The sequence below is a fragment of the Sturnira hondurensis genome, unplaced genomic scaffold (assembly GCF_014824575.4).
Source record: "Sturnira hondurensis isolate 20B ecotype Veracruz unplaced genomic scaffold, ASM1482457v3 Scaffold0002840, whole genome shotgun sequence".
NCBI lineage: Eukaryota > Metazoa > Chordata > Mammalia > Chiroptera > Phyllostomidae > Sturnira > Sturnira hondurensis.
Window position 1 is genome coordinate 32,243,205 of NW_028075471.1, and position 23,224 is coordinate 32,266,428.

The following is a 23,224-nucleotide window of genomic DNA, read 5'->3' on the forward strand; positions in this document are numbered from 1 at the left end:
GGGACCCCCGGAGGCCACCTGCCTCTTCCTCTCAGAGCAGGACCCCAGCACACAGCACAGGCCCCTGGGTCACACGCCCTCTCCAGTCTTACAGTAACAACCATACCACGCCCCCCATCACAGAGTTTGGATTCTTTCCGTGTTTTTGTGAGAGAGAGACTCAAGTTTCAAGCGGTCACGTCCATCGCTGAGTTCTCTCAAGCCAGTGGAAGCCAAGTGGCTGTTCCCCAGCAGGACACTTAGGCTCCGGTATCTGGCTGTGGAGTGAGGTGGCAGTGGGTCTCTGCCCAGGTTTCAATGACTTCTATAAATTTCCCGAGTTTGTGGTTGAAACTGGTCTCCCCGGACCAGCAGGTTGACATTCCCCCCCATGGTGTTGTGTTCGCGTCTCCACGTTTAACATGTCAGACTGAATGAGCATTGCGGTCTGAGGGTNTCTCTCAAGCCAGTGGAAGCCAAGTGGCTGTTCCCCAGCAGGACACTTAGGCTCCGGTATCTGGCTGTGGAGTGAGGTGGCAGTGGGTCTCTGCCCAGGTTTCAATGACTTCTATAAATTTCCCGAGTTTGTGGTTGAAACTGGTCTCCCCGGACCAGCAGGTTGACATTCCCCCCCATGGTGTTGTGTTCGCGTCTCCACATTTAACGTGTCAGACTGAATGAGCATTGCGGTCTGAGGGTTTCAAAGATTTATGACGGAGTCTTGAAAATTTACTTAAGGAATATGTACTTCCCCAAGCAATAACAAATATTACTGCAAATGACCATATTAAATTAAAGTAACTTGGGCATTTCTGATTTGTAGGAAAGGTCAAATTAATCTCACAGTTTCAGTCTCAGTTTCAAAATGAAACATGGTTTTGCCTGACCGCAGATTTCCAGGCTGTTAGTCAACAGTGAATGAGCCCTCTGGTGATGGGTTTTTTTCCTCTTAAGAAATGTTTAGTTTTCTCTATTAGTGGCAAAGCAGTACTGGAAGGAAGATACCCTGAAAAATCAACCAAAGTTGTATCTGGAAAGCAAGAGACTTCAAAATTTCTAGCAATGTTTTTTTCTATGAATTGAGTAGTGAGTATGAGATGTATTGTTTTTATATTTTTTAAAGAGAAAAGAAGATTTCTTTATCCATTTTTTATTCCTTGTTCGATTAGCCCCTTTAATGAGTAGACAAGGAACCTGGTTTAAATGCTTTTTGTCCTCCTTAAAAATAACTATGAAGTTAAAACACTGGTAAATGTTTTATGTAACTGACTTGGAGAGAGAAAAAGCCCTGATTTGTAATATCTGCCCATTTTCATGGTGTGACACTTCCACCACAGCCATTTTCAAGTTACCAAGCAGTTACCAACACAGTTACCAACACAACGCCACCGAGCAGAAGAGAGGGCAGCAGCCTTGACTGTAGTCCCACGATCGTGTAGTAATTCTACCAAACAGAGACCATAGTAGTGGAAATAACCTCAATAACATAGATAATAGTAAAATGGAATAAAATGATTAACCAATAAGTTTTTAGTATTATGGCCTTTGTCTATTTCTTCATTTTTAAAAATTTTATTTATTTTTAGAAAAGGGAAGAGTGGGAGAGAAACATCAATGTGTGGTTGCGTCTTACACCCCCTACACTGGGAACCTGGCCCACAACCCAGGCATGTGCCCTGGACTGGGAATCGAACCAGTGACCTCATGGTTTGCAGGACAGCAGTCAATATACTGAGCCATACCAGCCAGGGCACTTTTGTCTTTAAAATACTTATTTTAATTACAAATTTACATAATTTAATTTTTAACAATGGATATGTTTAATTAAATGAACATGATTTAATGATTAATGATGGGGGCTCACAGTATTTCTGAAAACGTAAGGTTCAGCTTTCCCAAGGTAGCGCAAGCCCACTTCCGGGCACTACTGCAAGATCAGAACAGTTCTCATTGCAAAGCAGGAATTCAGGGAGGCAGGCACAGCCAGTCTTCCCCAAGTCCAGAGCCAAGCAGCCCCACATAGCAGAATCTGGCAGACATGGGGAGGGTGAGGCCCCTCTCCCACTCTCTCAGCTCATACACGCCCAGGCGGATTCCCTCTGCATTTCCCCAGGCCCTGTCCCCTTTCAGCATTGAAAACCATGACTTGGAAGCAAAAACCAGAAAGCTCAGGGCTCTTGGAGCCGCAGCCTCGTGGCGGAGCAGGAACATCTGAGTCCGTCACTGGGCTGGGCTTCTCTGATGCCAGTTCTGCCACTAGCCACCCAAGTACCTTGAACAGCTCGCTCCCCTTTAGATCCCAGTGAAAAAGGGGGTGGTTGGACTAAGCGATCTGTGTTAATCCAGGTTTCTTCCAGCTGTAAAACCCCTTGTTGGCTGTGTTTACTGAAGGCTTCAAAAAAGATGACCACTCATATCAATCCACCGAGAAAAGAGAAAAACTCATCAGACCACAGAGTGACGTGGCTTCCCAAGCCAGAGCTCCCTCTCGGCCTTGGGACACAGGGGAGCATTTCCCATCCTGACAATGGAAAGGTGTGGGCTGTGGCCTTTTGAGGGTATGTCCAAGTGCAACTGCCTTTGAGGACCACGTGGTTTTGTCTGTTTTTCTGGTCGCAGCAAGTTACTCAAGCCTTCAGTTCTTGGCTGTAATCAGTCCTGACTTTGTCTCCCCAAGTGATTCCTCGCCTTTGGGGATCTGTCCATCTTTTGACAAAAACTTCTATTGATGGAGCATTGCTCTGAAACTTTGGGGTTGAGTGTGTCGAAACGCAGGCAAAGTTCTGGTTAATAAGTGCAAAAGGGAGGGGAGCAGGGCCAGGTGGCCAGAGCGAAGCTGGTGAATCTCAACCAGCGCTCCCTTCGAGTTCCCGTGCCTGTGAGTGTGGGTATCGACAACGACTTGTGCAGCCGTGGGTCTCAGCAGGGCAGGGTTGCTGTGATTTATGGCTGTAGCTGCAAGTTCATAACCACCAATCCAAGAGAGAAGAAAGGCTGGCAGATTGCCTTGAGTTTCACATTTACTGCTTTTAACACAGTGCCTCATTCTCACGTCTAAAAAGCACTTAGCAGATTCAAGGCAAAAATAGGTTGCCGTCTATAGCCGACCAAATGCATGTGGAGGAGAAGGTGGGTGATGCTTGTGAGCATTAGAGTGCTTGTTATTTATAGTTGTCGTTTTGTATCTGTGCTATAGGAGTGTATTTATTTTACATTAAAAATGACATGAGCTATTGATACTTTTTAACCAGACTGAGGGAAGACATGGAGAAACCGACCCCTCATCTTTGACAAGACACTTCTGTGGACTCTGTGTAGGGACCTGGTCAGCCATTGATGACCCATTGTGTATGGGAGGCACAAACCAGGTGCTTTCAGAGCCATGAGGGTGCAGTGTGCCCTCGAGGAACCGGGGCTGGGGAAGGGATGTGTAGGTGGGACCACATCCTAAAGCTTTATGTAATGACACCAGCTTCCGGGGTCTGGCAGCTCCCTGTGTGGCAGGCAGTGCGCCCCGCCGAATCCACACTACGGCCTTCTGAGGCTGGCCTGACCGGTGACCTGGTGCTCCTCTTAGGGGTGCTGTCAGCCTCACCAGAAGACCAGTGGCCTCAGTGGCAACTGGGTCTGTTCAGAGGGAAAGTTGGCAGGGCCGCAGCTTGTGGGCCAGGCAGCGGGCTCCTCCGTGGAGGCCTTGCCGGTACAGGGCAGGCTGTTCACATGCAGAGAGGAGGGGTCCCTCAGCAGGCTGGGCGCTGCGCTGGTGTAAGAGGAGATGAAGCTCCTGTAACGCCCCACGACCTACTCCCTGGTTCCCCACCGGGGACACGTCTCAGTGCAAGATTGCCACGCTCAGGAGGCCCAGCACTCTGTCTTCCCACTAGTTTGTGTGGATTTCTCATTCCTCCCAGTCCAGGTGCCATTGACTGGTCAGGGGCCAATCTTGTCATGAGGAGGGTGGCCTGTTACCATAGTTTTGACACTGTCGTAGCAGGTTACCCGAATTAACCAAAGTTCAAATTCTCCTGCAAAAAAGAGAAACGATGTATGTTAGCCCTTTACCTGTAGTTGTTGGTCCCAGTTTGCAGACTAAAGCCGAGGTTTAGAGCGGTTTCTCAGCTTGCCTCAATCCCATAGTAAGTCACACAGCCAGGACTTGAGCCCTGACCTACTCTACATCCCATGACCTTAGCCCAAATGCAAGCTGCAGGTTTTTCGTTTTATCCCATAGCCTGTCTGTATTTGACTATCTGAAACACTAATTTGAACTGCCTATGCTGAGAACAATTGGTCTTCCTGAGTGAAGCATACACTCAGCCTGTGGCTTTGCCCACACTGCTACCCCCAATTTGAGAAGCTCAGCACCAGCCAGTTAGTAGAATAATCAAAGAAAACACTAGTTTCCTCGCTTTTCTTTGAGAGCCCATATTTTGGGTGAAGGTTTATGAAGAGGGGAAAAGTTTTAAGAGCAGTAGAGCGCGCTTTGCATCGGAAAAGAAATGAGTACCTGGCTACCGCACACAAACAGTTCTGTTTTGCATTGGTCGGTTCTTTTTAAAAATCACCATCTTGCAGCACCAACCCTGAGTGCTCAAGGCAAAGCACGCAGCTTTTACTGCAGTTCAGTGCCACATATAAAATCCAGTTTATATATCTAGACGGCATTGCAGAAGCCATTCAAGAAGTGTGCCATTCATGTTCCAAGTGTAGAAGCAGGCATTTTAAAACACTTTGGCTATATTGTAACATTGTTTCATCAGGTGTTTGATCAGCTCTCATCTTTCACCAGGAATTGGAACGATCTGACGATTGGGTTCCCAAAGTCCAGAGTGAAGAATTAGGAGTTTCGTGGGCAGAATGTGACATGGGCTGAGTAAAACAGTGTGTTGAAGTGCCCTGGAATTGGTTATGATAAAGATTGTATTAAAATAGTCAGAATACAGTAGATGGCAGGGCAGGGTGTGGAGAGGGCCTGAGGTGCGTGGTGATGTTCTGTTTTCAGCCCAGGCAGTGGGTGCTTGCATACACTCCATTCACTAGGCTTTCCAGCACGATTTTCAAAAACGCAGCTGACAATGCCTGCCAATAATACCAAAAAAAATATATTTGCTCTTTAGGTAAGAGATATCTCATAGATCGTTTTTAATCTTATTTTATGAAATTATGAAGTGTTAGATTATACAGTGAGGAAAGAACAAAGTTTAAATATTAGTAACCTAAGAGAAGTATTGAAAGAATAATTCTGAAGTGTCCAAGGTGAAACTATCAGGAAGAGTTATTCCTGCCTTTACGAGTAATAAAATCACAACACAGACAGGTTTGCCTTGGTGGCGATCTTCCTCCGTGAGCTGCTCTCGCCCCTTCAACCTGCTCGGGCCGATGGAGTCCCTCATTCTGCACATGTTGGCTGAATTGGCCTTGGCAGTGTGCTGGCAACCATGCCAGGGGCTTGAGTCCTATCCTTTCAGCTAATGGCCAGGGAGACAAGACCTTCTGTCTGCCAAGAAAAATGTAAAAACCCGAGTAACAGTATGAGAATCCAGAGTAGTACAAAACAGAATGAGATTTTTCAACGAGGTCATAATGTTAACCTACCCATAAAGGAAGCCCTCTTGCCCTGGGAGTATTGGGAATTTTGAGAATGGGTGGGCCTTCTTCAGGTTGAAAGAGAGGGGAGGTCTTGTGATCGACACCCCTCAGTGGGTACAGATGGGATCTATGTGTATCATGTTTCCTGCAAGGAGGGTCTGCCCAGGGGTGAAATGGGCCTGACTTTGGGGAACCTTAAAACAACCAGCTTGAAGATGATTTCAACATGTAGGAAAAGGGATTCTGTTGAGTTATTTTTGTTTTTGAAGATTTTATTCATTTTTAGTGAGAGGGGAAGGGATAGGGAGAGAGAAACATCCACGTGAGAGAGGAACGCAACCAGGCGTGTTCCCTGACCAGGAGTCGAACCAGCGATCTCTCACTCTGCAGGACCACACCCAACCAGCTGAGCCGCACCAGTCAGCGTGATTCTGTTGTGGGTTTTGAGACTGGGACAGAGCTGTGAACTAGGCCCTTTCCCAGGAGGGAGCATCTGTCAAACTTGGGGTAAAGGTCATCCATCCTCAGTTCCGTAAATGGCCCTGGTGACTTACCTGCCATTGTCCCTTCAGATTCATGACAGATGCTGCCCGCCGAGAGCAGGAGTCCCTAAAGAAGAAGATTCAGCCCAAGCTCTCACTGACCTTGTCCAGCTCCGTGTCTCGAGGGAATGTGTCCACGCCACCACGCCACAGCAGTGGAAGCCTTACTCCCCCCGTGACCCCGCCCATCACGCCCTCCTCCTCATTCCGCAGCAGCACTCCAACAGGTGAGTGGCTTGGCCCCACCCCCTTGAGAGTGGGGGCTGGGGAAGAGGGAGAGTGTGTGTCTGTGTGGGAGATGGGGTCGGGGCTGGGGCCCAGGAACCGACGATAATTAAGTCCCACCTGTGTGACCCTTTACTAGTCTGTGTAGTTTGCTGATTCATTCATCTACTTATTCCTGAAGAACGATTTATTAGTTACTGTTCATGATCTGTATGCGATAATGGTTTTATAGGTACTTTGCAAGCCCTTACTGTTTATAATGTGTGAAGTGAGGCGAGGCCTTGGATTTGCTTCCGTTGTGGAGGGGAGTGGAGGAGAAGGATGGCCGTTTGTTGATAATTGTTGAAGCTGGGAGATGAGTACACAGGGGTTCATTGTACCAGTCTCCCAATTTTTGCTTCTTTAAAATAGTTTCCATACCAAAACAATTATTTAAACATTTAGAGTGCCTCCTACGTGCCAGGCACTGAGCTACGGTGGCCAGCCAGGGAGACCCCATCCCTGTCTTGAAGACATCGGGGAAGATGTTGGCATTTCAGGAGACCCACAAGCACACTCTTGTCTTCCCCTCCCAAAAGTGGAAGTGACTGGAAAATAAAACAGCAGTCAGAGGGGAAGGTCAAAATCAAGCTTATTAATGCAGAAAGCTGAACTACAGAATCGAGTTTGCACTCGTAGCCATTGGACCTCTTAGTATGTCTTCCCTGGGTTTAACGTCCTTCCCCATCACCCTTCCCAGCTCACCCCAGAGCGCACACAGACCAGGTGCACCGGGGCTCCCCTGCCCCTGCTCCCAGTGCAGAGAGCAGGCAGGCCGCTGCTCCTCCAGGGGCAGGCGTGAGTGAGGATGGCAGAAAGAAGCTGCCCAAGTCCCTCCTCCTCTTCTTCCCATCTAAGGAGTGGGGAGTGTTTTTTCCTTATCCACAGTAGGAGTACAGACAAGCATTAGCCACATAAATACACCAGTAAATATGACATTGTAACCATGACCGGGGCTCTGTAGAAGAACTTGGTGCCCTGAGAGCCCCAGAGAGCATCCGACCAGGCAGGAAAAGCCCCCCTGCAGGACGGACAGGAGTCCAGTCAGCATGGAGGGGAGGAGGGGCAGCTGGGGGAAAGCAATTCCCCGAGTTTGGGGAAATGGTGGGTCCAACAAAGCTAAAGCTGTTTCCTTAATGCAGGGCCTGACTGGACGTCATTATTCTTCACAGAGAACTTGGTGAATTCCCCAAATGTAGTCGACTCCGATCATGGGACCTCTCCTTCTCGCGGTGTCTCCAGGGACACGTGATTGACAGACGTTCTAGGTTTTGCCCGGTCTGCGCATTTTGAGAACAGGATAGGTGCAGGGGGCAGGCGGACCGGACTTCCTACCTGAACTTCTCCCTCTGCGAATCGCCAGTGGCACTGGCACACAGGTTCTGGGTGGGAGGTAAATGTGAGAGCACTCACTATGCACCAGTGTTCAGCAAACGTTCACCTCTGCCTTCCGGCTGGAGTTTTCAGCCAGTTGCTGCAGGAGTGGGTGAGGGCCTTTCAGCTCCAGAGGGTGAGTTTGTGTTGGGCATGTGTTTCCTTAGAGGCCTCGTGTTCCCCTCGTGTTTGCCTCCTGGCGTCTTTGTGTAACATTGACCGCGTGATCAGAGGAATGCTACAGAATGTGACTCTGCAGTCCTCTTCTCTGAGTATCTCTATGAATATTTACTCACACAGAATATGAGTTATGGGGGCAGTTCTGTGCCTGGGTGTGTGTTACACACGACTTAATATTACACTGAGTCACACAGCACCAGATAGCCGTGACGCCCTCAGTTAGTCGGGCAGCCTTAGAGCCCCGTGGAAATCAAGACAGGTAAGAAGTGAGAGTTTATTATTTTTCATGTAAGAATGTTTGGAAGAAATTGAATCATTTCCTTTCCTTCAGACATAAAGAAATCTTTCTGACACCTTGCCTATTTTAGCAATTTCCCATCAAGAGAATTAATTTATGTTGTGGGAGAGATGTATCATTTTCAATCTGTCAAGATCATTGGTAAGTTATTTGCTGCTTGAAGAATGTTTCATGTAAACATATAAAAAATTAGCAGGGGAAATGGTTGCTTAAACCCCAGCCCTGGACAATTTTGATTGTGTACATTTTTCAATATTTGAAATGTTATTTTACCTGTAGTTAGAGAGATCAGCTTATTTTGCCTGGCTAATGTGGTTTCAGTCACTTTCCCTGCCAGGCTATAAATAATACTCCATGTTCCTACCTTCTAAATGAACTCTCCCAAGTTCCATATTCACGGTGTGTGCCTGGTCCAGAGGAAGTCCTCCCATAGAAAATTTCATTTGTGAAATGTCCTTTACAGTTGAGTCTCGAAGAGGCTGAACTAGAGCCCAGTTTCTTCCTACAATTCTAGGTGTTTCTTAGGGATTCTTGGGACCAAGAGTATCTTAGAATTTTCAAGTCCCAGGACAATGTTCTCATCTCATCTTTTTCATTTCTTCTCCTTATTTGTTTGGGGGGGGTGGGGTGGGGGGGGTGGGTGGGTGTGTGTGTGTGTGGGTGTGTGGGTGTGTGTGTGTGTTAAAGAAGCACTCACTTCAGCACAGGTTCGAATGGTTAAAATCATGGGTCAGCAGAGTTTCCCTAAAGGACCAGATGGTAAATACTTGGTGCTTTGCAGGCCACAGGGCCTCGGCTTTCAGCTGTGGAATTACATGAGCAAATGGGCGTGGTGTGTTCCACTAAAACTAGAAGTTTTTGTGGAACTCTGTCTACAGAAAAACAGGCCAAATTGGGCCAACCAATCACGGGTTTGCCGACTCTGGATTTGAACAATAAAGATACAGAATTCAAAGATAAACGTAATTTAAATTCTCTGAAAATAAAGTGTTAAAACAGTTTGTACCTTTCTCCTCTACAAGTAGTAGTATCTAGATCATGACGACTAAGGAGGGAAGGCAGCTCCCAGCGGTAGAGTGTTTGCTGTCTGTGCTCATTGCTTACTTCATGCGTGATGTTCCGAATCCTAACATCAACCCACTGAGGTTGCATTATTATTCCCGTATAGAGATTAAAGAAGTAGAGGCTTCATATGGTTAACTTGCCCAAAGCCCCATGTCTACCCATTTCAAAAAGGTGGTTTTTCCAGTATACTCACACCTTCTCTCCTCATTAATACCTTTATAAAACCACTGGGCCTTCAGTCATCTAGCTTCCCCCATGACTAGCTTGACAACGGCAAACCCCAAGTACCGCAGTAAGTTAGGGTGCTGCCGCTCCCGGACCAGCTCTGACACACAGCACCCCAGAGCCGGAGAACGTACCAGTTTGGTCAGAGTTGTCGCTCAGGGTTGGCGCCTCCAGAGAGGCTGTTTAATATTCAGGCTTGCAAAGGATTATCTTGAAACTGGCCATTGGGAGAGTATTCACCCCAGTGAGTTAGCAAATGCCGCCTATCAGGGCGTCCCCAGCCCCGCCTTCCCATTATACCACTCTCTTATCCTTTCATTTACTTTTTATCAGATTAATCTCAGTTTGTGGTCCATCAGGAGGCCATGGTTCTGTGTCTGTGAATAAGCCTAAAGCAAGAATCACTTACCAGTAAAGAAATAATGACCATTTCCAATGACAAATGCTCTGCAGCCAGGTGTTCACAATATCAAGTCACAAAACTGTACGTACATGCAGTATGATCGCAGGCCCGCTTTCTCTGCTCCAGAAAGGTCCGCCGTGGTTACTTTAGTGTGGTGGAGGGTGGGTATTTTTTTCTTCCATCCTGTTTTCTAAAATGGGCCTGTATTACTTTTGTAACTGAAACACCTGTTTCAGCATGTACCCAGAAGGTACAGACAGGATGACTCTGAGCCCCCCACCCCCAGAGAAGAGGAGGATTGAATCCATTTCTTTCAGGTTAATTTCACTGACAGGGAGGGATGGGGTGAGTTCATCCTATAGGAAGAGCCTTTCACCAGCAGCTTGTTCTAATTATTAATGCCTATAGCATAGTTAAGAAAGTAATTTCTTTTTTTCCTCTCCCTGTATTTGCCCACTGAATCTCTTAAAAGAGTGTCTGTTAACCAGGCTAAAGATGGGAATCATCCAGGGACATTTTTAAACCTTTTGCCTGGGCTCCACCCCTGAGGCTGTTTGTGGGTGAGATTTGGGCACTGGGAGTTTTTTAAAGTTCTCTCAGGTTGGCCTCACCTATCGCTGGAGTTGGGAAACCACTCCTTTAAAATGTGACCCGTCCTGTTGTCATAGCCGTGTGTTTTCTTGCTTGGGTCAACGTAGTTCCACCCTGCCCAGAGAAAGGTTGCTGTGCCCACTGGCTGAGATGCGGAAATGAGTCCGAGGAGACTGGACAGATGCTTGCTTCTGTCTTAATGGAGAAGCCGTGGAGAGAGCTGGCTGGGTTTCTGGTTATAATAGCATTTCAGTCTCTCCTGGAAAATATTTGTATATAGATTTTGGCTGACTCCAGGGAAAAAAAACTAAAGTATTAAACCAGAGAAAGGCACCCAAGGAAATTAAAATTTTTTTTGGTTTGCTTTCCTGTTTAGGCCACCTATAACAATGTGAAGTCTCTATTACTGCATAATTTAAGTTTCTACATTGTGTTATTTCACTTCATATTCCTGTGTCCCCTGCTATTTAACCATATAGTAGACCCGTAACCTTCATTTGTGGCTTTTGTAATAAATTATTCAATTATAAGGATTTTGAAATTTCCAGGAGTTACTGGTATACAGCAAATAATTTTTAAAAGTCCGTTTTCCCCTCAGGATAGAAATTACTGTGCAATACAGACTTAAGGAACTGACAGATTGTACTTGACGTTTAGAATCGCTACTGGAATGGCGATGATGTGAACTCTCTCCCCTCCCACCTGCCATGCCTATATTTTTAGAAAGCAAAATAAATTTAAATAGGCTTAATAAATGCCCAGAGAAAAACATAAAGTAAGGTCTAGAATAACATCCCTCCCCCTACTCACCCCCCAAAAGAGAATGAACTAGGAAAAATCTCAGATAAATCCTGTCCCATTTAATGGTGGAAAATGAGAAAAGCAAAGCAAAGTATTGCAGCCTTGAATGAATTTTGTGACCTATTACGAATTCCTGAGGCTGTCGCTTGGTATTTCTAGCAGGTTCTCCCCTAAAGAGTTGAATGTCTGCATGATGCCTAAGAAACATTCCTGTAACCTTCCTATCCAAAAAATGGCCTTGATTTATGTTTCCGGTTTCGGGAATTGCTGCATTATCTGGCTTATGTTATGTTCAGGGTCTCTAACACACCCTTTCCTGGCCTAAGGTTTGTTTGCTTGTTTGTTTATATTCTACTTTGTCCTAATCATTGTTCTTTCATATTCTTTCTTGATTGACTTGTAAAACTTTTATCCTTCTTCCTGAGTGTCTCGTAGCTAATTCAACTTCCTTCCCCATCGTCTGATGTGACTACCAATCTATGCTTGCCATTTGAAGTATTGACAGACTGAGGATGGCAACATTGGAATAGTATTTCAGTGAGTTTTTCACAGCTACACCCCTAATAAGGAGTGTTCCAAAGAAAATGTTTTCTTGACTTGAAGAAAACAAATTAAATCAATGCCTATTTGTAATAATAATAATAGATTGTAGATATAGCACTTTGGAGTGCACAGAAACATTCACATTCACTGCCTCGTTTGATCCTTATTAGCACTCATGGGACACAGGGCAAGCATTATTATTAACCCCACTTCAAAGACAAAGAAACGAAGGTTCGTTTAAGTGGTAACTCGCCGAAGTTCATGGGATTCCCAGCCGGAGTGGCCGCTGTTTCTGCAGCACCAGCACCGGGCACTTTGCATCTGACATCATTTATTGAGCATCTATTCTGTTATAGGCTCTGTGCCAGGTGTCAGGACACAAAAAAGCAGGAGACTTCTTTCTAATCCTTGTAGATTAGAATGTACATGTCTTAGTAGAAGCACGGTATACGTGTGTGGGGCAGACACTCCAGGAACATGACAGGCACAGACGGACTGAATTATCAGCACTGATGGTTAGTAAGGCCAAACAGACATACAGGCGGCATCTCTTTCTCTCCCTCTCTCCTGTTTTCATGTGGTTTTCAGTTGTATACTCACACCAGAAAATGTCTAGACCTTATAAGACCAGTGTAAATTCCAGGGGAGTAGGGAGACGGTAAGAGCAGTGGGAAAGGGGTCTGGGGACCAACCGTTTTGTGGCCCACGATCACCAGGGAATGTCAGCTCAGGGAATTCGTCAGCAGGCCTGGATGTGTTGACAAAGGGTGTAGTGGAGATCTAGGGTTTTCTGGGCCACCTTCCAACACCTGGGAGCAGGGAGGTGAGTGGTGAGAACCTTTGGCCTCAGAGGGATCTGGATTCAAATCTTGGTTCTGCTGGTTGAGAGGTAGGTGGCCTTCCACCCCTGTGCCTGTCTCTTGTGGGTGTGTGTTTCATTCCTCCTGGGTCAGTACGTTGCCTGTCATTACCAGGCCGACATCACTTTGGTTTGGGAGCCCCGAGGAAGCTGTACAACCACTGTGGGTCTCGCCTTGCTCAGTGAGGAGGAGGAGTAGGGGCAGCTGCTGGCTGCCGTAAGAGCCGCCCTGAGGACATTGTCTGCTCTTCAAGGGGAGGAGAATGTCCTAAAAGCTGCTCTGAGACAGGCACAAGGATGTACAGAGCAGCCTCATTCACCATAGCCCACACTAGTGGTCCATCTGCCAGTAAATGGATAAACAAACTGTGATCTAGCCATACAATGGAATACTATTCAGCAATGAAAAGGAACAAAATACTGATATATATAGATAGATAGATAGATACATACATACATACATACACACACACACACACATCCCAAATGGGTGAATTTCAAAAACATTATGCTGAGTGAAAGAAGCCAGACACAAGAGGACATGTGTGATTCTAATATAGGCCGACCCATCTGTGATGATAGAAGTCACATGATAGCAGTAGACCCAGAGGAGGGGTGGGGAAGGGACATAGGCAAGAGAACTTTCTGGAGTGGTCGCTACTGAGACATTGGATATACAAAACTATATGCTGATCAGACCTGTGAAATTATATAGTTAAGATCTGTGCATTGAACTGCATGCATTTAATTCAGTTAGAGAAAAGTAATTGGTGGCCTGTCTAGAAATGAGGGACTGGGACCCACGACTCCACGCATTCCTTGACCTGGCAAATACATTTCCTCTGCTGTAAACAATCTTTGAAGAACAAAGGAAGTAAGTATATGCAGTGGTTAGAGTAGGGAAAGCTCTGGAATTTCCTTCCCATTGAAGAAGGACGGTAAACAGAACCCTTTAGTCTCAGCTTTCTTAGCTTTGGAACATGCAGGAAACAGCCGTGTGGACAGAAGACAATTGCAACATACATTAGAGAACACGGGGAGGGAGAAGGAAAGGAAGAAAGGCCAGTTGCCAAACACTGCATCTGAGGTCACAGTTAGAGTTGGTTAAAGACTGAAAATATTTCTGATAAAAAGTCGTAGCATCTGGGCCTTCTAATATCCAAAGTATTTTTGCTTTCTCTGAGATAGAGGCTGCCTCGCTACATTGAGAATTTTAAAAGAAAGTTTAAGTGCTCAGTTTTAGTCCACATTCAGCACAGTTTCCATGACAGGCAGTCACTAAATAGTAGCTTCTCTTCAGAGTCAGTATTTGCAGTAAGAGAAAGGTAGCAATAATTTCCCTTCTCAGTGAAGACATCTCTGAGGCCCCCTATTTTAGCAACACCACGCATAACCGTTACACTTAGTTCCAAATCTAGATTTCATTTAACACCATTCACTGCGTTATTGTGTCACCACTCCGTACAAATTATGAGTCTACAGTGAAAATTTCCCACTAGAAATCTCAGAGGTCTTTACAGCCAGGTTTCACCTAGTGCATTACAATGTGCAGCAAGAGACATCACAAGATAAACTGATTTAAAAGGACGCACACAATGCAACCTCTGTATAGCCAAGGAGCAGCACTTGTGTGCCAACACCCACCAGGGCACCCTTCTCAGTCCCGTCCCTTTGACAGCAAGCACCAGACCCGAAATATGAGTACTGAAGAGAGCGGCCTGTTGTAAGCCTGGGGAACGCTCAGCTTCCCCTGAAAACACAAGTGAGCAGAAGCTCCGTGCCCCCGTGCACCTCTGCTGGGAAGGGGACGGAGGTTTAACACCTGCTGAATTCGTAGCCCGACCAAATGTGGGTCCCCAAAGAACCATTTCCTTTTGCCCCGCCCCTCTGGAACACGGCATCTTTAAATCAGAGAAGCCCTTTCATCTTCCTGGGTATCATGGCAGCAAACTTCTTTAATGTCTTTTCCATGTGGCTCCAGTTTTAACAATGAAATGATCCCTGGGCACACCCAGCTGCATAGCATTAAAGAAAGAATCTGCAGGAAAACGGGAACACTTTAACAGAGCTCATTTGTTCTTGCTAAAAAGATAATCAAGGGACAGAATCTCCCTGCTTCTGTGTCAGGGCTTTGTTCAAACTTCTAGGAAATGCTCTAAAAAGAAAGTGGGGACATTTGACAGGAAAGGAGAGGCTGAGACCCCTGGGTCCTTTCTGGGGCCCGAGGTGGGAAGGTTGCTGGTTGTGCCACCGAATTTATACAGCTCATCCCTGGAACTGGACACTGTTATTAATATACATTCATCAAACCAGCAACAGGTTGGCCTGATCAGATCAAAGGTGTGCTTCATACGCCACTGGGATGAATAAGTAATTTTTTTTAAAAAAAAACCTAACCAATTCATGCATTCTTGGCTATGGAAACACATAGAAATTCACCTGCTGGAAACGAAGGCCCGCTGGGGGGCAACTGGAATAGGACATCTAAGAGTGCCATGACATGCTGTCTTTTCTACCTGCAATACCCCATTTTTCCCCTAAAGGCACAAAAGGCAGCCAAGGTGTTCCAGGGAGTTGCAGGCCCAACAAGTCAGTCAGGGAAACTGCTTTTCCTCTTGTCGAAGTAATTTCAGGTAACATAGCTACACAGTGCACGCCGTGGTCTGCCGGCTGAGGCGTCTCTTTGCAGCCTGAGTCTGGGGGAGTTTTCAGTTTTCAAATATAGATTCATTGTTCTCAAAATCACCATCATTTTCAAAAAAGAAAAAATATACATAGAGCAGATTTGTCTTGCAGCAAACAGTGCTTTCAGTGAGCCGTCCGAGCCCCCTCCACTATGCTGTACCTGAGTCATTAATGTTCTTAGTCACGGGGTTTGGAGAACAGTTGCGTAAAATCGTAAATTCAGGGAAGGGACCTGGATGAACGTGGCCCATTGGCTGTGTTTTCCAGTGGCTGTCGCCGGCCACACCTGTGTGCTGCTCTCCAGGCTGAGCTCTGATGCACCAACAAGTATGGGGACCAGCGCCTGGCAGTCGATTTAGGGTGATGTCCTGGGGACAGGATCATGATCCTGTACCTTAACCAGGCCCCCAAACCATCCCCTTAAATGGCCACCTTCTAACATTACACGACGTTCTAAACCATCGTTGTGCGGAAAGTCACCCTGAAAATCACTTTGATGAGGTGAGTTTTGGCAGAGTGCGCAGATGCGGTGAACAATATTTCACTGCTCTTAGAAGGAAACAGGCTTTGAAAAAAGTGTTTAATTAAAGCCATTTGGCTTCAGTCATGTAATGTAAGTGTGTCATTTAGAATAGTCAATGTGGTACCCAAAGGAAAATTATTTTCTTAAGACTAACAAAACTTGACAAATGATTAACTTTTAAAAGCAGAAAATGAAAATGTTGCCTCTAGGCTGCAAGCGAGCTGCCGGGGGTTCTGGCTCGGGGTCGGCAGTGACAGGCTTGATACGGCCCCCACCACCTGTGGGCATGGCCCGTGGCCTGGAGGGCTTTTCCCTAGGAGATGAATAAGCCCCTTTTGGAAACTAAAACCATAAAATTGAAATTATGAAGTAACTGCAAATGTAAAATTTGGGATTTAAAATTTTTTTTAATAAATCAGAGTTTCTGGAATAACTATATAATGAGTGTGCATTACAGACACACGAATGCACCTCTGGTCACTAATATGTGGTGCTTGGCAAGTAAATAGCAAATTAAAAGTTTAATAGAATCCAGTTAACACATTTGTAAATAATCTATAGGGCCGTGTTTCCTAAAATGAGTGAGTAATAAATATTCCAAAAAGGATTTTTCCCCTCCCTTTTTTCCTTCTCAACAAAGATCTGTTTCCTGGCACCATCAGAAGAGGAAGGTTTGCCAGGACGAGAGAGCTTGCCCTGTGCCATGTCGGAGCCCTTTCAGCTGAAGCTGTAAATGTGGGGTACCGACGAACATTGTCATTTTAATTATGTCAACCAAGGAGGGCAAACTGGAAAATGAATTATGCTATATATAAACTTGAAAGCAGCTTCGTCTTCATGGTCGTTGTGCCTCTTAAAAATAGCATCTCACAGCCTCCTAGAGTTTCTGTTCGCACTGTCTGTGTTTTCTATTATGCACGAGTGTGTTTGGGGAGGTGACAGACTGAAGAGTGAATGTGCTCTTCCCAGAACGTTTGGCCTCGTGTGTCATCTTCCAGAAGATGGCACTCCGTGGCTTCTTCAGAGGGATGTAGGTTCTTGCCTGGGAAGTGTTCTGGGAGGCCAGACCTTACTCACCTACTGAACCACATTGTTATTTAGGAGCCTGGTTAATAGTGGTTGTTGATTATTCTCATCGGCAGAGGCGCGGTGGGCTGGTTCTTTGCGGTAAGTCTCCTTCCCCCTCGCCAGCCCGAGCACTGCGACTTGAGGTTTGCTCAGGTGACCGGAGCCCTTGGTCCTAGTTGAGTAGCAAACAACAGGCAGTGCGGTCCCTAAAAATCTGAGGAAAGAGATCATGGCGATACAGGAAACACACAAAGGGCACGTCAGGTTCCCAGAGACGTGCCTTGCCCTCCTCTGGCGTGGCCCGAGGGATCCAGGGCAGTGTGAGACTGTCCAGAGTGCGGAAAAAATGACTCAAAGCACAGGTCTGAACTACTGGGAATGGCCTCCGTTTATGCAGTGACAGAGCAGCAGTATTGCTGTAACGTGCATTTTCATGGTCTTTTGTATTCAGTATAAATGTCTTTAGAATATTCAGAAAAAATGGGAGGCTGACAAAGACAAGTGGGTAAAAGTAATTGTCTTAAGCCTGGGGAGGCCTCAGACCATTGTGTTGCCGAGAAAGGACAGAGATTCTACGCTTCGGGTGGAAGGGGGCAGTTCCACTTGCCATTATCTTTAGAATGACAGGGATGAGAGAGCCTAGCGCGCGCCCTCCTCCACCCCGCGCCCTCCTCCACCCCGCGGGGGAGGATTCTTGGAAGGGTAGCAGGTGGGGGGTGCAGTGGCTTTACCGTGTAAGTTGTTATTTCATAACACCCCTTAATTTAGGAGGTGCATTACTGCCCCCAAGTCCTCCCAGCTGAAGAAAGCAGAGGAGGAAAAACAACATGACAAATTGTGTAACATCAAATCTAGGTGTAGAGATCGTCTTGGCTACTAGAATTTGCAAGTTGTGACCAGCATTTGGGGGAAAAAACAGAAAATAGGTGCTTCACACTTAGTAAAGATATATGGTCTATATGTACCTAAAAGATACATACTTTTAGTTTTGTGTGCCTGTGGGGGTGGTTTCTAAGTTGTGATACAAAATATTCAATTTTTTACTGGAGCATGGTCAGAAAGTTTGAATGCCAGTGATCTATGCTCACTCCTTCCTACAGGTTAGTGTCCAGGCTTTCTGGTTCCCACTCTAGTGCTTTTCCCCGTCGCCCTCCAGCTGTAACAAAATACCAAGTGTGTTTTAGTAGTTCTCCATTCACGAGACCTTATTAAACCATAGCCCGCCATGCGATTCCTTCTGGGCCTGCAGATCCTGGAATGTTCCCAGACTCCCCATCCCCAGAATGAGTACAAGGTCCTTTACTAGAGCCTAAACGCACGGAGGAAGAAAAATGCTTTTTCTCTTTAAATGTGGTAGAAATTTCTCCTGCATTTAATCAGCTATTGATCTTAGATGTTAAGTGAGCAATTAGCACACAGGACCATCACCAGGACCACCAGAAGGTAGAAGTACAGGGGGCGATGACCCAGTCTACACCCTAAGGAGCGCAGTGGGAAAGAGCAGAAACTGCCCCCAACAACTGGGACACCCTGCGGAAATGGCCTGTACCCGTGCGAGATACAGAGAGCCAAGCACAGAAGGCCGCTGTGCACTGTGCGGGGCAGGCAGGCTCTGCGGGGGCGTCTGGAGTGACCCTACCGGAACCTGTTAACCGTCTGGTTGCGAAACTGGGGGTGCGGCCTTGACTTCTCCCCGCAGAAGGCCTCCTTTCCCTCCCAGAGAGCCAGCGACCAGAATCCAAGGCTTTTCTCACAGGTGTTTTCTCTTGACTCTGTCCCGGGGCTGGCGAAAATGATTTCTTCCAAGTACCGAAGGAATGCGCACAGCCACCTCCCTGTCCCAGTCCCATAAACCAGAGGTGAAAATAGTTGGGAGTTCCTCTGGGTTTTAGCACCACGAGCCTATGATATTTTTGGAAGCATTTTACCCCATACCTGGTTTAGACCAGTGTATCTTTACATGTTCGCCTCTAAAGAGCTGAAGTCACTGAGAAAGCTGGAATCTTTTATGTAGGAAATAAGAAAGTGAAGAGATGGTCAGTGTTTCCTCCTTGCTCCGAAGGCTTGGCCCTCTCAGAGTAGGGGTTGCCCTCAGTTTTCGTTCTCCCTGCGTATCTTTTTTGTTGTTGTTGCTAAGTCATGCATAGAGCCTTTCATTTTGTGTGTGTGTGTTTTCTGTTTTGTTCAACTTTTATTAAATTTATTGAGGTGACATTGGTTAATAAAATTATATAGGTTTCCGTTGTACAGTTCCGTAGTCGGTATATTGCACTGTGCGTTAACCAGCCCAGTCCCCTTCCATCACCATTATCCTCTTTAGAAGCAGCTCTTAAGCGACAGCATGGAAGGACCTGGAGAGTATTATGCTAAGTGAAATAAGCCAGTGGGAGAAATATAAGTGCCACAGGATTCACTTACACGGGGGAATCCAGTGAACAAACCAGGCTCCCTGGTTATCCTGGGCACACATTTCTTGCTGGTGCTCTCGTTCCCCTTTCCTGTCTTAATGCTGACAGGGAGGAAAATGTAGTCTGTGATCAAGTGGGGAGTGCTGGCTTTCCAACCACAGCCTCTGCCAAAGTCCAGTGCCCTGTGGGAGTCTGCCCTTGGCAATGGTAATTAGTCATATGGGACTTCTCACCGTAACCTCCCAAAGGAGCAATTTCACCAAAGAGTAACCCTCTTGTCTGGACTGTACAAACCCGTAAAGTCATCATTGGCTGGGATTCCCAAGCTACAAAGAAGCAGTAGAAGGAAAAGACTGCCACTCCTCTGGAGGACTCGCAAGTATAGAGCGCCCATTGTGGAAGCCTGCTCTTCCCACCAGTGCCCGCCCTCTTTCCGGGAAAAGCGATGGAAACTCCTACTGACTCCTTACCCCAGGGAGCGACGCCCAGCCCCCGACGTCCCCTTTATTGCCATCTGCACAGCCTTACCATCTCCATGCATTTACACCTACGACACTATCTGGGATTTTATTTTTATGACTTTTTGTTTGAGAACGGTCCAACTGTGCCTTTAACTGTCTTGCTTGCCAAACGATTGATGAGTGAGGTGAAAGCACTTTAATACACAGTATGTTAAGAAACTAGGCTGGCAGAACTTACTCAGTGAGGGACCGAATGGCTTCAGACTTCTAATCCAGCACTCTTTCCCTGGAGGTACTTAGCACAGGGCTGGCGGCCGTGGGGCAGAAAGCGCAGGGCAGGTCCTGGGTCTCCTAAGAGTGGAGAAGAAACAGATGACTGAACTCAACTGAGTCCACAGAGTTCACTTTTCAGAAACAATGTATAAAGCAGGTTATCTCGGGGACCAAACAAATCAGGAGCTATGATTTCTAAAATAGCAACCAAAGAGGGTTGAAGAGAAACCCTCTGGCCCCTACCCCATCTTGGCAAGGGGCATTAACGTTAGCTGTGGTGTGCTCACGTGGAGTGAGAGTGGCAATGTTAGTCACCAGAGGGGTTAGGCAAAGTGCCCAAGGCCACACTACACTGTGAGTACATTCAGTGGGCCTTAACCCGGACTGCCTTTCTCCAAAGCATCCCCCTGGTTGCTCTCCTCTGTGCTACTGAAATGTGAAATGTGAAATGCGACTCGTCTTGATGCCCATCAGAAGCCCTCAGTCAGTACCCCCTGTGCTCCAGGGACGCCGGTTTTCCCAGCGCAACTAGGAGAGGTGTTCTTGTTAGCACACAGAACAGGCATTTGAATGCCTGTTCCATGTCACACATCTGTGCAGAGATGGAAGACACAACCCTGGTCCTCAGGTAGCTCCTAGGGAAACCCACACAGGATGCTAAACTCCCTGATGGAGACAAGCTCTGCATGTGCATAGTCAAGGACCGAGAGCCCAGCCTCAGGTGCGGAGCCACAGGAGACTGGGCGGCCGTGGTACCCAGACTGGGTTTCAAGAATGGGTCTACCATAGATGAAAAAAAGAACAGGCTATTCGAGGCTGGCTGGTTCAGAAGGGGGAGTGGGGAATGCCCAGAGGATGAGAGTCTGCCCTGTTTTCTAAGTGGGAAGGAATCTAAATGGGGAAATGTTTTGGTCTACCTCACATTTTTAAAAGACACTCCTGACCCATGAATGCATGTTGGGGGTGAGATTAAGAATGGCTGACAGGTTGGGGGCACCTATGCAGCAATTCAGAGAGAGGACAGGCAGCGGTGGCACGGGGGTGGTAGGGCAGAGACCGGTGTGTTGGGAGGTGGCGCCTACAGGGAAAGGGACTGCCTCCTGGGGCCTTCACTGGAGCAGCCGAGTGGGAGGTGGCGCTGTTTCCTCACTGTGGAGGGACAGCAGCAGGTTTTCATATACAAACAAGGGTCCTTTTAGAGTCAAGACCTGACCTTGAACCTCCAACCACCTCTGTCGTGATAGACTACATTTCAGTAGTTCCCCACCTTTTCCCAGTGGCCTAGGTGCATCTTTAAAATGTGGCACCTGGGGACCCACCCTAGCTTTATGAGTCAAATTGCAGGGGCAGAGCCAGGAACCAGGGGCTCTCGGCAGCTCCTGGTGATCCCAGTGCCGCCAGCCAGCACCAGCCCGTGGACTGTTCTGGATCATGCTCACCGAGGCCAGCCACAGTCCTACCCTGGACTGTCTCTGCCTTCTGCCGCTGCCCTGCCCCACGGGCAGTTTTCCCAGACAAGTCATTCTGAAATAAAGGTTTGCTGCCTGGCCTTATTCAGGCTGTGCTTCCTTGATGCTTTTCCCTTAATGCCAGGCGTATCCTAGCAAGTGAGGAACCTTGAAAGAACAGCTTTTCCCCTGAGTGACAGGAATGTTCCCGTACAGTAATGTCTTTCATGAGACTCAGATGTCTGTCTGAATGATTGGATCCCCATTTATTGGAGGATTGGTTCTGGAAATCCCGTGAGCCTAGGCTTTCTTGAGAGATTTATGGCACTTTCCGCTTAGGTGCAGGCCGGGAATAACATCACAGCTCCCTTAGCAATTCTTATTTTCATTCCCCTGGGGTGGGCGGGGGGGCCATGGAAGAGAGAGGTGGGCAGAACCAATGCCACATTGAAAGAAAACGGTCCAGACTTATTTTCCAAAACCTCTGCAAAAGCCTCACGTTCTGTTCTGAGGTCTCACAATTTACTGCCCTCTTCCCTCTCCGTGGGGATTTTCCAAGCCTCGTCTCCCACACCCAGGTGGGTTCCCTGGGCTGGGAAGGGGGCCAGAGCTGGCTGGAGCTCAAAGACACATTCCAAGTTGGGGCCAGCCCCCTGGGGCAGCGGCCACAGACCTTCAGCAGACAAGGCAGTGAGGTGCTTTAGATAAGCTCATTTATGCTGTTTTAAGATTTTTCCAAAACAATGTTAAATAATGAGTGTCGATGAATTTTCTTATGCCCTGACCAAGAAAAGGGTCTAATTAAGACAGCCGTTCCGTTTAGAACCCAAGCCTGGCCAACCTGCTCAGCCAAGTTACAAGGTATATTGATGGAAGTGAGCATGGCTGTTTTTAGTTCATGTGATAATTGCTGCAAAGTCTCTGCATCTGTTAGCAGCAGCGTATGGGAAACGAATCAGAAAATGCTGTACTGACTAGAATAGAGACAGCGAAGACCTGGGCCTAAGGACGGTTGCTGGAGGAGCCAGTGCTTAGTGCTGTGGGGGGTGCGAGGCTGGATTCAAAGCAGCACTGCCCTCAGGAGGTGAGGGTCTCCTCCCGGAGGGCCCAGTGTGCAGGTCAAGCTCCCGGAGGCTCCTGAACCAGGGAGCCGTATACTCGGTGTTGCAATGGACAAGGGAAGGAGAAGTCTCTCCTGCTTGGGAAAGTAGCGTTTGGGACAGGTCTTCAAGGACATGCGCAGGATAGGGTAGAGGGTGGTGTGGACATAGTGCTGTGTATTACAAGTCCCAGAACCTAGCTAACAGCAGGGATGTGGTGTGGGGACCGGTGATGGTGTACACACCAGTTAGGATGGTGTATTGGGTCCAGGAGGTATACAAATAGAGAGAAAAACCTAAAATGCCAGCTAAGGAATTTCCTTTTAATAGAGCTGGCAGGAGGGAGCCATTTTTATTAAGAGAAGGAACTAGTGCAATCAAAGAAGAACGATATTATGGATTAAAGCTATTCTGGGGCCCGTTAATTTGGCAGCGGAAGGAGGGTAGATTGAAAGGCTGGTAGGTCAGGGGGTTATTTCAGTAGCCGGGGGAGCCTGTGGAAGTAGATTGATTTCCTCGATGAAACTGCTGCCCGTTGAAGGGGC

The 23,224-nt window shown here is 47.1% G+C and overlaps 1 protein-coding gene across 1 annotated transcript in view; it reads left to right on the forward strand.

Annotated features, from left to right (window-relative positions):
* Positions 1–23,224, forward strand: part of JAZF1 (JAZF zinc finger 1) — a 305,194-nt gene that overhangs the window by 259,063 nt on the left and 22,907 nt on the right. Inside the window, exon 3 of the mRNA XM_037041241.1 lies at positions 6,141–6,337. Within this exon, the coding sequence (XP_036897136.1) occupies positions 6,141–6,337 (197 nt within the window). The remainder of the gene's footprint in view (positions 1–6,140; positions 6,338–23,224) is intronic.